The sequence below is a fragment of the Myotis yumanensis genome, unplaced genomic scaffold (assembly GCF_028538775.1).
Source record: "Myotis yumanensis isolate MYYU_CA2020_CCGP unplaced genomic scaffold, mMyoYum1.0.hap1 SCAF_17, whole genome shotgun sequence".
NCBI classification, from domain to species: domain Eukaryota; kingdom Metazoa; phylum Chordata; class Mammalia; order Chiroptera; family Vespertilionidae; genus Myotis; species Myotis yumanensis.
This window is the reverse complement of record NW_027223768.1, coordinates 27135951-27148504: the sequence shown is the minus strand read 5'-3', so window position 1 is coordinate 27148504 and position 12554 is coordinate 27135951. Positions and strand designations below refer to the sequence as shown.

At 37.2% G+C, this 12554-nt stretch overlaps 1 protein-coding gene across 3 annotated transcripts in view; it reads left to right on the top strand.

Annotated features, from left to right (window-relative positions):
- The window catches only part of KCNK2 (potassium two pore domain channel subfamily K member 2), a 151222-nt gene that overhangs the window by 106320 nt on the left and 32348 nt on the right, over positions 1–12554 (top strand). For all 3 annotated transcript variants that reach the window (XM_070396722.1, XM_070396723.1, XM_070396721.1), the window contains exons 4-5: positions 929–1089; positions 3307–3493. In XM_070396722.1, coding sequence (XP_070252823.1) covers positions 929–1089; positions 3307–3493 — 348 coding nt within the window. The remainder of the gene's footprint in view (positions 1–928; positions 1090–3306; positions 3494–12554) is intronic.

Here is a 12554-nt window from a genome sequence, read left to right as displayed (position 1 = left end):
CGGCCATCATGAGGAATTAGGAGACCCTTCTCTCTCAGGAGTTATGTGAAGTGCACACCCACTAGGAGAGCCTGGTCAGACATGAGTCCCCCTCTTTCTGGCCAACACGAGTCTACTTCAACCAGGGCTCCTTTAAAGAGAATCTTACATACACCACCAGCTCAACCATGATTCTCCCTGAGACTGGGAAATCCATTGCAGCCACAAATACTAACCAATCTAGTGTTGTACTGTGCTTACAAGTACGAAAATATGGCCAGGAATTCGCAAACACTTGAAGAAATTCACCTAAAAAAAAGGAAGGGTAGCACTTCGCTCAAGGAATTGAGTTAATACGTGGTACAAAACAAAGAAATGAATATAATTATTATTTTCATTTCATAAAAACAGGCTAATGACAAAAGGCAAAGTTCTTGAAAATTAGATACGTACATTAAAACAAAAACGTCAGTAGATGAGTTGACTAGCAATGAACACCAAACTGCCTGAGTAGGAAGAAGGGAAAGATGGAAATATTAGGGGGAGAAAAATGTATGGTTAACGTGACCAAATAGTGGCCCCTTAAAGCAATACACTCTTCTCAGTAAGTGGCAATGAAAACCTTGTAGCTAACAGGATTTTAAGTATCGAGAGACAGAAGTACATTTAATTAAATATTTGCTTTATTACACGTGTTACCCCCTCTGTTTTCATTATCTAGTTTAATTGGAACGATGGCTTTACTTTGTAGATTGTTGAGATGTTTGCTTATGTGTATTTTATATTAAAATATATTAAGAGTTTATGTAATACAAAAGGATTCTTAAACTAGTTGAAATCTGTGATTGATAGAATATTTAGGAATTTTTGAATCGACCTTGAAGTCATGTGTTTTAAACTAGTACTCATTTATAAACAACCGAATTCTTTTTCTCTTAAATTTATCTAGGGTTTGGAAACATCTCACCACGCACAGAAGGGGGGAAAATATTCTGTATCATCTATGCCTTACTGGGAATTCCCCTCTTTGGTTTCCTGTTGGCTGGAGTTGGAGATCAGCTAGGGACCATATTTGGAAAAGGAATTGCAAAAGTGGAGGATACGTTTATTGTAAGTATGATAGCCTTTTAACTACATGTGGTTATTGTTTAATGTATTAACATATTACACTTTTTCCATTACCTCAGAGCAGCTATACATTCACTATTGGATTTTCCATAACAATTTATATGTACTCCTATTAGCATGTAACTCACTGTATAGTTATTTTTATACTTATCTGAATGAATGAATTAATGCATGAGAAAACTCTTAAAATATGCATTAAAAAGTAGAAATCTGACAGCCCTAGTTCAAATTCCAGATATATTGTCTCCTAGCTATATTTTGCAATTTATTTAATGTGAATAGAACTACTGACAATGAAACATTACGCTGAAAGTTAGAGATAATATAGGTTAAAGTTGAACAGAACTAGTAAAGACTGACAATATTTTTATTATTTAAAAATTGTTTTGGTACCCTTGTTCATTGCTGGTGTCACTGCAAACATATAACCCTTCTATGAAGGATATAGGAATATATGACAAACACAATAAAGATGACCATACAACTTAATTTAGTAATGTCATTGACAGAAATCTATCAAAGTGATATAATTCAGTAGAACCAACAGTAATATATAAATAGATGTTCATGGTCACAGTACATTCAATAGAAAAAAAATAAATGAAAATGCTTCTGTTATAATTTTAAGTAAAAAACAATAACACCATGAGCACAAACTTCTATTCTTGAAGAAAATTCTGGATAAAGAAAATGATTGTGTTAGACGATGGGGTTTAAATGATTTATTACTACTGTCACCACTATTCCAAATACATTTTAGTTATTATTAAATGACATTTTCATATTTTCACGAAATTGTCAGAGCATTTTACATTTAACTCTATGGATGAAATAAGACTCTTGAGTATGGTTTTTCAATTTAAATCATAGTTCTAGTTTTTAGCATTATTATGTTTCATATTTAAGTTCAAAGTTCACTCTCAAATATTTTTACTGTTAGAGTGGAGTAGGTGTGGTTATTCCCAAACAGAAGTTTTATCCTTTTTATGGTATTATACTTTTCTTATATTGATATAAAAATATCTTGTATTTATATTAATTGAGAGGTAGGATTAGAGGCGTGAACTTGACAGTACTGAATTGTTCATTTATTCAACAGAGTTTCGAGCACCTACTGGATGCTGGGCAGTCTCTTTTGTGCTGCATCTACATCAGTGCATAAGACAAATTCCGTGCCCTGTTAGGGGACACATTCCAGTGGTCATGATTCAGCATTTAGCACTAAACACTTCTGAGAACTTTACAAATGGGAATTCACTTAGCTCTCAGGTGTGTGATAAGGACGGTGGACTTTCTATTTTCCATTCTATGGTTTCATTGACCTTTATTTCTAGAAAAATTTCAAGCTCTACAATTCAGTGATTCTTTTATGGTGGGGCTGTGACTTAGAAAGGACAGATTCAGTTAGAGATGAATAATTCACAGTGATTAATCTCAAAAAGAGACCTGGAGATAAACTGCTGTCTGTTCAGTCTTCATTTAATGTCACACTGTGGAGATTCCTGATCAGAGAAGGAGGTGGAAAAATATGGGTACTCTGATGGCAGCTGTAGCTTAGAGGTGTGGAAGATTTATCCTTATTTACATATCGTCTTTGATATATTTAGTTTTATAGTTTAAGACCATAGGCAGAGAGATAGTTCATCAGGCTCATCTGGGAATTAAATGTGAACTGTAAGTCTCTGAACATCCTCTTTAATCAACTGAATATTGATTGGAAATGTGACAGGAGTGAGAAGGAATAATTTGATCAGTAGTAAATATTTAATTCATAGTTCAGTTTTTTTCCATTTTCATATATTTCTAGATTGTGTTTACCACCACAATCAATTGTATGCCTATAGACTGGGAAATATTTTAAGAGTAGTTCCGGTAAACAAAAGGATGATGTAAATCTGAAATTTGTATTTTAAGAGCAAATGTGATTTACTTGGGAGAGTAATTTACCTGTTGTAAGCTCTGTAAGACTAAAGTGGTATCATTATTAGCACTGGATGTTTTGAGCTAGTTATGTTATACCCAATTTTGACTTTACTTATAAAGACAATGGAAAATTAATCATAAAAGGGAATAAAATAAAATTCCCACTTGCTAATTTGCTGATAACAGTGTACATAAGTTAGCTTTGTAAGTATGCCAATAATCAATTAATCTCAGTCAATTTCTCTTTCTCTCTCACTCTCTTGCTCTCTTCCCTAGAAGTGGAATGTTAGTCAGACCAAGATTCGCATCATCTCAACAATCATATTTATACTGTTTGGCTGTGTGCTCTTCGTTGCTCTGCCCGCTATCATATTTAAGCACATAGAAGGCTGGAGTGCTCTGGACGCCATTTACTTTGTGGTTATCACTTTAACAACCATTGGATTTGGTGACTATGTTGCAGGTAAGTTTTTCTTGGCACCGCCACTGCTCTCCTAACCCATGTCCCTTCTTTAGACTTTTCACTTGGGTTTGCAGTACAACACAGTGACTGTATTAGTTACTAAGGTTGCCATAACCAGGTACCACAACCTGGGTTGCTTTAAACAAAAGAAATCCATTCTCTTTTGGAAGTTCAAAATCAAGGTGCCAGCAAAGGCATGCTCCCTCCGAGACTCTGTCAGAATCCTTCCTTGCTTCTGTCCAGCAGTCCTTGTTGCTTCTTGGCTTATAGCCCCAAAACTCCCATCTCTGCTTCCATCGCCCCATGGCTTTTTCTTCATGTCTCGCTCACTGTGTCTGAAGGATGCCAGTCATATTGGATTAATGCTAGGCTAGTGTGAGCTCATCATACTAATTACATCTCTAAGGACCTCATTTCCAAATAAGGTTGCATTCCAAAGTACTAGGGGTTAGGACTTCAACATACATTTTTTGGAAGACACATTTTAATCCATAACAATGACAAAGCCAAAAAAAAAAAAAAAAAGCCATTCCATGACAATGGAGGTAAGCAGATTGGTGCAGTTGGACATTTATTTTTTATTCTAAGAAAGAGATTTAATTACAGGTTATTCAGAATTTTATATTCCCACCCTATTTTCCAAACCCAAATATCTGCCTCTTAATTTTTTTAGAGGTACAAAAATTTGAGTTTAACTTATCTTTGCTCTTTTTTCTTAGGCCTTTTCATATCTTAGTTTAAAAAACACCTGCAAAACGTAGATGTTCTTAACTACTTAAGAACTTCTTTTCTCTAAGATTTTTACCGTCTTTAATTTTTAGTTCTCGGGAAAATATTTTAGGCCTTTGTTCAAGTGTCCACTTTTTTATTCATTTTAAAATTTCTTCTTTTCTATATATGTTATTTCAATTGCTGTTTGCTTATTTATTTATTTATTTATTTATTGCTGCAAAAAGCTTTATTGTTTCATTTAATCCAATGCATGGGAGAGGGCTTCAGGGTGGTTAAAAGAATGGCTAGTAGTTTTGGGCAGAGGCTCAGGCACAAGGCAGACACCAGGGGAGGCAGAGGGGCCCCTCACAGGCCTCGGGGCTCCACAGGCCCCTAGTGGTGCTGGAGGCTGAGCCTTTCCTAGAGCCACTCGCCCGCCCAGCCTGGGGCCGCAGCCTGCGGAGGGAGCCAGGTGTGGCCCATCTTCTTGATAAGCTTCCCCTCCTCACCCGGAAGTGGCTCTGCAGGACTTAAAAACTGAGCGTCTGCGGGGGCAGAACCAGGGTCTGCAGGTCCACCAGGGCCTGGTCAGGTTCCTCCCCAAGGCCAGGGCGGCCTCCCTGGCGCCCCGAGTTCTGCCCACTCATCTGGGGAGGCCTCAGCGCGCCCTGGGGGAGAGTGCGGCCACCGCGCTGGGTTTGCGCTCAGAGCCCTGGAGCTTCTTCTCTGCCAATTTGGGGAAGAAGCGGCCCACGGCCTGGAGAGCCACATCCTCAGGGTCCAAATAGAAGCCCAGAGAGAGGTAGGTGTGGGCGGCCTGCAGAGGCAGGGGTGGGGGGGCAGGTGGTTGACCGCAGCCTCCATGTAGGTGGGATAATGCTGAGGAATCTGGGAGCTCATGGTTGTTCGGCGTAAGGGGTTAAGGTAGAAAAGAAGCCGGTGTGTTGGCTGGTCTCGGAGGTGGTGCTGACGGTGGAGACTGGATAAGAGGCTGGAGAGTGGCCGAGGCTGGGAGAAGGGGCGTCCCTGGGTCTGTTCTGTGCAAACACTGTTGAAGCAAGAGGCAGCTCCGGGACCGCCTTGCTTTTGCTTTATTGTTGTAGCTCTTAGGACTTATATTTCTGTCATTCCCACTCTCCTTTTTCCTGTTATATTAATTATTATTGTTCGAACTCCAGGTTTAAAGTATAATTGTGGTAAAAGTAATCTAAAGTGATCAGGGATCATTTTGACCAGCTACTGAAAATCTAAACCATTCTTTTAAAAAAATCAGTTGGAAGTATTAGAAAAACATGCTGAACGTTATAGTAGGAATGTGCCGTTAAATTTTCCAGAGTAAACTCACCAGCCTAATTTAGTTTTAGGAGAGTTTTATACTTTCTGGCTATTTACTATTCTTTCTTGTTTTCTTGTTGTTTTTTTTAGTCTTAATCACTTTTATTTTACTTAATCAATAAATAAATACAAGAGAATGGTTGTGAAACCATTGGCAGTATGGTAAACTTTAAAGCATTTATTCAACTTCGCTCATTATATTTCTTGGAATGAGAATATATACATTTTTTTAACAAATAAATGCTTAATGCTTTACAATTACCCTATTTGTAGAAACTTGAAAATCATTGCGATTAAATGAAAAAAAAAGTGCACAAAAAATTCTTTCTTTTAATCTTACGATTTAAAATATATTCAAAATAACATTTTTACAGCAGTCAAAACCTTTAACTAAAAATAAAGAACTGTAGTCTCATAAGTTTAACAAGTGGCCACGTTCTAATTTAATTATTAACACCTGGAAAAAATACCGTGGCTCCTAAACAAGGGAGACTAGCAGTTGGTACAGTTTTCCCTTCTGGGCACTCCTAGTTTTGTCCTTATTATTTTTATTTCATCTGTTCAAACACACACAGTTGCTCCAACTTTAAACGTCTAAATGGACGTTGGGCATTTAATATCGGCGATGCTTGCTAAGACTTAAGACCTCCAACAATGAGAATCAGAAAATGTTCTTTCTTGACCCAAACTTCTCACTTAAATGTTTTCAGAAAGAGAACATGGTGTGTTTATAGAACATGTTGTGTTCTATAAAATCTCACAGAAGGCTGATAGTTCGTATGTTTTTTATTGATTGGCTAATTATAGTATCCTGGCAAAGCCTTCCTTCTTGGGGAACGTATATCTTTGAAAATGAGGATGTTTTCATGAGTGACACTTTGCTTTGGTCAAAAATACTGTGTACACATCTGGGGGTTGGATGGAGGCCCTGAGGCGGGAGGACACATTCCTGTGCTGGAGATCTTAGAGTTTTCTAACCAGGTTAATGGTTAGACATTTGTATCTCCATATACTACATGCTTCTGTCCTAAAACACTCATTTTTCTACCTCTCATCCAAGCTATTTACTTGGCTTAAGCAGAAGTGGAAAGTGTATGAATACAGGAGAAAGTGAGACACACTGATAACAAAACTTACACTCATGGCATGTTAACCTTAGGCTCTTGTCCCACTTTATAAACATACTTAACAAGGGCTCATAACTAGAATACATACATATTAGGTGATATAGCTTCTATTTTTAGGCGAAAAACATTGTATTTTATTTTTAATGTTTATTTTTATAGTAATGCACCATTTTGTTTATTTTTCAGCTTTATTGAGATACAGTTGATAAATAAAATTGTAAGATAGTCTAAGTATACATCATGGCATTTTCATATACATACACATTGTACTAGTAAAAGGATTCCCGCCTCCTAGTTAATTAATACATCCATCTCCTCACATATGTGTCCCTTATTTTTGGGGGGTGAGAACAGTTAAGTTCTACACTCTTAGCAAATTCCAGTGCTGTAAGACAGTGTATGCGTTATTTTCAACAATCGGCAGACTGTGTCAATCTAGAATAGGGACCACATGGTCTCAGACTCTAAAGAGACAAAAATTATAAATAAAAGAAATGTGGGTGGAATCCTAAAATAATGTTGTATATTTGCAACCAGAGTACCAGAAAAAAAAAAAAGGACAAATATTTTTACTTTATGGTTTTGTAGAAGATGAAAAACAATTTTTTTTAACTTACTTTAAGAAATCAACACTCTGAACCTGGCTAGCTCATGTGGGCTTGTTAATATTCAGTCTCAACTGCCTGTAGAGTGAAGTGTGTGTATCAGTGGTGACCCTGAAGTTTAGAGCCGCGGTGCAGTATTTTGGGGGAACGGGAACAAAATGGTATTTGCATGGCATTGAGTTTAGTCTAGTAAACATCTTATTACTGCGATTTCTTTTTGTTGTAACCCTCTTTAAATTCATTACTTTAATTTAACAGAGGAAATCATGAAAAATGGTAGAATTACACTTTACTAATCATTAGCAAATGCTGAGAAAGATAAATTAGAGAAGAGGCAGATTGACACCAGCTTTTGATGTATCTCTGTCTGCTTAATTGATGTATGCTGTAGCTATTTTGGCCTTTGTGAGACTGTGGAGCCCTGCTCCTAGAATTGTAGTCTTTACAGCCTGGGTCCTTTTGCCCAGGGAGTGTTTTTGGAATGAGAATGAGAATGTGGATGAGGGGGCAGGTGTGTGGCAAAGGCTGGGTAGGAAATGTGTGCCCTTTGCCAAAGTCTTTGGAAAAACAAAAATTATGAGTTTTTTTAAAAGGACCTTGGGAAAGAATTGCCTCATATAGTTCGACGTAAAAATAGTCTTTGCTTCTGGGTGCTTTGAGACTCTAAAGTACAATTAGCCGTGGAGTTAAGGCAAGTACCCCACCTGGGGACTATTGGCTGTTTACCTTTTTAGAACCTTCTCTCTTGCTATTAGATGTCACTGCAGGTAGTGTTTTCACTTCGTTTTGGTATTTTTTGCTGGGAAAAACAAGAGGCACTGCTGTAACTTAAAACTTCTCCTCTTTCTATTGGGTTTTCAACCTCCAAAGAAAACCAAGTTGAACCTCTTGTGCTGCACCCTCATTGGCTGGTGCTCTTTTCAAGCCTGCAAGTCCTTTGACAGGGATTAGGGATCAGTTACATTGTTGTATTGAACTTCTTGGAAGACAAATTCAAACTGTGGTGTTATGAAAAGAAAAGAAAAGTAAATTTTAGACAGTGATGTATAAATGTTTAGGATACAGGTTGTAACCTTGGTGTAACTATTAGGAACATCCCAAGAGCAGCAAGTGAGCATGTGGTGTTTTAGACCAGAACTCTGAAGCAGAGTGCTCATCCCCAGGGAATGAGCAAGAAAGTCCGTGCAAGAAGACTTTCTACCATGGGACGAAAACAGGACAACTCCTGATTCTATGTATTCTTAGGCCTCATTCCTTACATGTCATATAATGCATGATATAAATTAGCGCATAATAGATTTCTAATTCATAAGAAAATATATTTAAATTTGCATGCTCAGAACCTTTTCATTGCGGTGATAATGGATCAAAAGCATTTAGAGACCACTCATCACGACAAAACCACATAGCATTCAGGTTTCTCTGTGTATGTGACTGAATAGAGGAAGTCAACACTAATTTTTCTGCAGGAAGAGCCCTCCCAGCAAATTTTTTTAAAAAATATTTTTTATTTTTAGAAAGGGAGGAAGTGAGAAGAGAGAGAGAGAGAGAGAGAGAGAGAGAGAGAGAAACTTTGATGTGAGAGTGAAACATAGATTGGCTGCCTCCTGCATGCCCCCTACCAGAGATCAAGCCTGCAACCTGGGCATGTGCCCTGACTGGGAATCGAACCTGCAACCTATTGGTGATGGATGACGCCCAACCAAGTGAGCCACACTGGCAAGGGTGCTCCCAGTGAATTTTAATTTTGTATTTATGCAAGGGGTGTGTTTTAGTGGCTGGTTGGCTATCTTAGTGATTGTTATCTGCTTCTTTCTGATGGCCCAGTGTTCAAGTGCTCAATGTTCTAAGGCTAAAAAGGACCTTTCTTTTACATATGAATAAACATAGTTGGTTGTTCTTCAAAATTGGAGAAAAGTAAAATTAATTACCTAACAACACAATTTAAAATATTTTTCAAAGCTAGTGACTTCTTTAATATATACTGCTAGGGTTAGAGTGGATCACGCAAGACAAGAATGTATTTCCATGAATTGTTTAGAAGCTGCCCTAAGAAGTCCTTAAAATACTCCTTTTAGTAAACCAGGCATGTTCATAAGAGATAATATGACTGAATGAAAGCCAGATGCAAATTTATAGTTTCACAAAGCAGTGAGCTCATATTACCTACTTTATTAATAAAAAGCAGAAGTTTTTGCCAAAAATTTAGATATTCTAAGAAATCTTCATGGTTGATATTATGAAAACACATTTCCCATTGGAACATACATTTATTTAGCTATTCAAATATACCCTTTTTGGAATTTTGATCCATGAAATTTAGTATATTTAGTTGAATAATGATAATTTCTTCATCTCACACGTAGTTATTGAAAGCTCACTTTGTGTGTTGTACCTTAAGTTCCTCTATATAGAAAATATAACTTGGGGCTTTCCCAGGTCAGATTCTTCTTCTGGTGCATTTACTTTTATTTTTTACAAATTTTCACAGTTGTATAGTCATTTGGCATCACGTGTTTTTTTTGAGTTGGAAAAATATATTTGTTTATCTCATATTAAGAATTAAGTTTTCTTAGAATTGTATTTTCAAAGTCATTATTGGAAAAGTAGGTTTTAGTAACCACACCATTGCTCTCCCTTATAACCGAAAACATGACTCATTGAGTGGAGTGCTCAGAGATTGCTTAATTAGTGAAAGGGGATTTTTATCATGAAAACATATAAATCTCTATTGAAAAACTACGGCAAGATTTTTTAAAATTTTTTGTTTAAAACAGTTTGTTCTAATAGCAACCCTGCAGAAAACAGTTCCTGATGATGCGTAAAAGCTTTGCAACTATGTCAGAGGCCAGTTATTAAAACTGCTATTATGGAGCTGGTCTCTAATAAAAGTTTGCCAGGAATTCAGTGGATAACAAGGAAAGTACCTGATGAGGAAGAGTTCTGATAAAGAACAGCCAGTACTACCATCACCACCGCAATGGCTCCCAAAAACTGCTTTGATTGGAAAGAGAGGGTTTATGTGACTGCCAGATGTATTATTCATTCATTCTGCAATTTAGTGAGCACATGTTGTATATTCCATACTGTGCTTAGCACTTAGTGATAATGATTGCCTATTCCTATGGATAGAATGTGTGAGATGCAGGAAGAGCTACCGATCCTGGTAGTTATTTTGTTTGATAGTGTAGGAAATTCTACAAGGAGTCAGGTCCACCCTGACTCAGCTAGTGGCTCTCAGAGAACTCATGAGAGAATTGATAGCTAGCTACATGATTAATCAAATGGGATTTGACCCAGATGGCTCAGAAGTCCTAGGGACTGTAGAGAAGAAGTTATGTAACTTGCAGGATTCAGAATAGATATATTAGTAGCATTGTGGAAACATATGGACAAAAAAAAAAAAATAAGGAAATCATTCAATGATTAATAGTTATGGCTTAGGGAGGTTGGCAGTAAATTGTAGTAAATTTGATGAAAAAATCCAAATTGCTCTATCTTGAGTCTTAACAGTAATTTCTAGGGATGATAATTGTGTACAACTTACAAATTTCCATCCTCATAAAGGATGAGTGAGTGAGGCAGTGTGTAGATCTTGCTTTCTTTCTGGTCATGAGATGTTCTAATGTCAGTTTTCCTAATTTTAGCCCAAGTGCCGAACAGGAAATGGACAATGTCTTGAATGCTGAAATTGAAATTCCCCAAAATATAGGTCCAAATACTAGACAGGTTTATCTTTTGTAACCTTGTGTTTTTCTGACTCAATGGCTTATGAGAAGCTTTGTTTAGTGGGTGAGCTAGTGTTTAATACTAAAGTCATATTTCCATTTGTAAAAAGGAAAATAGAATTTATAACATTACTAAAAGAGCCTCTTAGTCCTTGAAGCATGGAGAAAACACGTTATTCAGTTAAATTGCTTTACTATAAAAAAGGAAACATATACTAAAGCAGGAAGTTTTTTTTCTCCCTTTATATTAAGGCAGGATGGTTTTGATGAATAAAAATAAAGTCAAGCAAACATAAAAATACAGATAGCATTTTAGAAATAATGTTGATAACTGAGCCCAGAATGGCTAGATGATTCCCAGGCTAGATCTTCTTTTAAAAATTTTTATTGAATTTATCGGGGTGACATTAGTTAATAAAATTATACAAGTTTCACGTGTACATTTCCATAATACATCATGTGTATATGATAGTGTGTGTTCACCACTCCAAGTCAAGTCTCCTTTCATCATCATTTTTTTATAAGTATTCTCTGAGTCAGGAGTATCACAGGGAAAGAAAATTAAATTTAAGGGGTGAGGGCATGGTATAGGCAAGTTCTTTAAATAGGGCCAACTGTTAGACATTGTTGGAATGAGGACAGAAGCAAGGTGAGGAGGCTTCTGGTAAAATAATGCTTATCTTCAGACTCACCTGGTTTCTAGGCAAGACCCTGCAAGAGAAGAGGCACGCCTTGTTTGATTTAGTGTTTGCAGCCCAGCTCAAACACTAAACATATGGACAAAAAAAAAAAAAAAGGAAATCATTCAATGATTAATAGTTATGGCTTAGGGAGGTTGGCAGTAAATTGTAGTAAATTTGATGAAAAAAATCCAAAAAAATCCAGGGTGGGCAGACAAGGCTGGTGGATAAATGATGGCATCATAGGTGACATGGACAACCAGGTCAACGCAAAAGGCCGGGATACAGAGCCAGGCGGGCCTCGGTTTGAATTCTAGCTCTGCTGCCTCCCTTCCTGGGAGACCTGACACGCTATTTTACCTACTGAGACTCTCTCTTCTCCGTTGAAAAGTGGGGACACTTCCTGTTGAGATTTCAAGGAGCCAATACAAACCCGTCCTTCACTTCAGAGTTCTGAACGAGACTGTGAGAACGATGGCAATTTGAATTATTAGCTTAACATGGAGGGACCTGGAGAATATTATGCTAAGTGAAATAAGCCAATTAGAGAAAGACAAGTATTACATCATCTCATTCATATGTGGAATCTAATAAACAAAATAAACTGATGAACAAAAGATCCAGAGACATAGAAGCATTGAATAGACTATGGAACCTCAGAGGGAAGGTGGGGGAGGGTGGAAGGGTGGGAAGAGATCAAAGAACTTGTATGCATATATCCGTAACCCATGGACACAGACAATAGGGAGGTAAAAGCCTGGGGTGGGCAGTTGGGGCAGGCTAGAAGGGGTCAATGGGGGGGAGGGGGGGAAAGGGGGTCATATGTAAGACTTTCAACAGTAAAGATTTAATTTTTTTTTTTTTAAAAGAATTAT